The following is a 2,823-nucleotide window of genomic DNA, read 5'->3' as shown; positions in this document are numbered from 1 at the left end:
GATACATTTTAGAATCCGCGGACTGATGGCTCTTGTTTGTCGATTACAACTTGGAGTGGTAAGGTGTTATTTTGCCCTTATATGTGCAAAGCAGTGGAGAATGAGGTAAGTGTTGATAAATCCAAAGGAAGCAATCCAGTGGAGTGCAAGAAGTTGGATGGCTTTGATGATATTTCAGAGAAAGAAGACGATAAGAAGGAGGAAGTAGTATTAAAACAGATGCCAAGACCACCACATCCAATTCCCAAGAGATTGAAGAAGAAAGAAGATAATGAAAAATTTAGCAAGTTCATGGCAGTAATGAAACAACTGATAGTGACGGTGCCATTGATTGAGGCACTTATGCAAATACCGAACTATGCTAAATTGATGAAGGAATGGTTGACTAAGACGCGGAAGGTAAGATGTAGGCTGGTGGACAATATCCACCACTGTAGTGATGTTTCTTCAAAATCCTTAGTGCAGAAAAAGCCTTATCCTGGAGCATTTACAATATCGTGCACAGTTAGGTCCATAAAGCTTATGAAAGCTTTATGCGACATAGGACCAAGTATTAATCTAATGCCACTTGAGATCTACAAGAAACTGGGATTGGGGGAACCTACCCCCACAATAAAGCGTCTTGTGATGGCAAACAGATCGGTGAAACGACTAGTAGGTCTATCGCATATTGTACCGGTGAAAGTGAACAACCTTATTTTCCCTGCAGATTTTGTAATATTGGATTGTGATGTTGATTTTGAAGTACCAATTATTCTGAGTAGACCATTATTAGCCACGGGGAGAGTATTGGTTAATATAGAGCTCAATGAGCTCAAGTTTAGAAATATTAAAAAGGAGGACAGATTTAAAATGCAACCTTCTATGAATCAGTTGGAGGAGATGAATATCTTTTTGGTTGTGGATGTATTCTCGGAATGTGGTAATGATATAGTGATACGGCATCTTGACAAAGTCTGAGTAGTCGAGATAACCAAGTCGTGTCGCAACACTAAATCAGGCACTATTGGGAGGCAAACTAAAATATTATTTTCATGCATTTTTTATTTATTTATTTAGGTAGTAAGAAGGAACTGAAGGGGTACAAAAAGGTCAAGCTAAAAAAATTAAGAATGCAAGCCAAGTGGTCTTGATGACATTCGTGATAGGATATCACAACTGTGATGGCTTATCACCAACGTCGTCAAAAAGACCAGGAATTAAGGCCTTATCTGTTAAGACTGACGACCTTCGTGATACGCTATCACACCTGTGATGGTTTATCACCATTATCTTCAGCCATAACCCGAAAAATCAAAAATCTAGGCCCAATTTGAGTTGAATTTGACCTGGCCAGGTTAGAACCCTTTTAGTTACCCTATTTTTGTTAGTTTCTTTTTTTTTTTTAATTTTATTTCTTTCCATAATTAGAATAGGTTTATTTCTTTCTTAAGTTAGGATATTTATTTCCATTTAAAACAAGTTACCAAGTACAAAAGAAACTCATCTCTCCTAGTCATTTTGGGAGTGCAAGTTGAATTAAAAACCTCTCTCTTAGTGTCTTCTCTTTCTCATGTGTCCCAACAAAATAAAGTCGACCATCAGGTATGTGTTTAAAATTTATCTTGTTTTTGTTCTCAAATGGTATCTTTACTCAAGTAAATTGTGCCAATACACATGAAAAATTGGAAATTAGGGTTGGAAATATGCTTCAATTAAAAAAGTCAAAACCCTAGTTTAGCGATTAAAAAGTCCATGTACTTCTATGAGAAATTTGGTCTCAAAATCAAGAATAAAAAATGAATGTGGAAAATAAAAAGAGCTAATGACATCACTGATAGGATATCAAAAATGTGATGCCTTATCAAGAATGTCATCAGAAAAATGATCAAAGAGGAGCCTTCACTGTTTAAGGCTGACGATATCTGTGATAGGATATCACCATCGTGACACCTTATAAGTATTGTCATCAAATATTTGAGAAAAAGGGGTCAGTTTTGTTTAGGGCTGATGACATAGTTGATAGGCCATCACAATTGTGATGCCTTATCAGCCATATCGTCACATAATGATTAAAATTTGCTGATTCAACCTTCTTTTTCTTAAGTTGTAAAACTAGAATGACATGATTTGATTCTTCCACTTGAGTACTAAATTGAGCTTATCTTGTGGTGCAGAAATATCTAAATGGCACCCAAAAGAAAGATTCCTAACACTCCAAAGAAAGTGGCTAATCCAAAAGTGGTTCGAAAGCATATTAAAAAGGATTCTGAATATGAAGATAAAAAACCACTGCTTAGGTGGAGGAGAAAGAAACCCAGTCCAAAGGCATCTTCTCCACCTAAACCCATTGCGGTTGAAGATAGTTATGATACTGAGACTACCACTATAGCTGAGAGTGAGTCTTCTGAGCAGGATGATTCTAAGCAAACTGAATCTAAAAAGCCTAAGTCTGAGAAGGCTAAATCAGAAGAACCGAAGGCAGAAAATGCAGAGTCTAACAAATCTGATTCTAAGGAACCATCCTCAGAAACTCCCTCGACTAAAAATCAAGCTGAGAAGCAACCCCCAGTTTGGGGAAATTTGATAAAATGCAAGAATTCAAAGGTTCGAGATAGTGCTAGATGGAAGATCCCTGTGGCAAAAGACATCTTCCTATAGGGTTTGATTAGAACAAAAAAAAGATCTGCCAGACGGGCAGTGTTCCCATAGAAGAGAGTCATCATCACAGGACTGTTGGGATATCATGCAGTCGAGAAGAAATTTAGAGATTATGGGCTGGGATGTACTGCTAAGGGAGGTAAACCATTTTGTCCTACCGTAGTCTGGGAGTTCTATGCAAAT

At 37.2% G+C, this 2,823-nt stretch overlaps 1 protein-coding gene across 1 annotated transcript; it reads left to right on the top strand.

Annotated features, from left to right (window-relative positions):
- The first annotated feature begins 300 nt into the window (after positions 1-300).
- LOC107846687 lies at positions 301-960 on the top strand. The gene has a single exon (XM_016690996.2). The coding sequence runs from the start codon at positions 301-303 to the stop codon at positions 958-960; it is 660 nt and encodes a 219-aa protein (XP_016546482.2).
- Positions 961-2,823: the final 1,863 nt, after the last annotated feature.

The sequence above is a fragment of the Capsicum annuum genome, chromosome 11 (genome assembly GCF_002878395.1).
Source record: "Capsicum annuum cultivar UCD-10X-F1 chromosome 11, UCD10Xv1.1, whole genome shotgun sequence".
Lineage (NCBI taxonomy): Eukaryota > Viridiplantae > Streptophyta > Magnoliopsida > Solanales > Solanaceae > Capsicum > Capsicum annuum.
The sequence above is the reverse complement of the archived record's forward strand: the minus strand, read 5'-3'. Positions and strand labels throughout refer to the sequence as shown.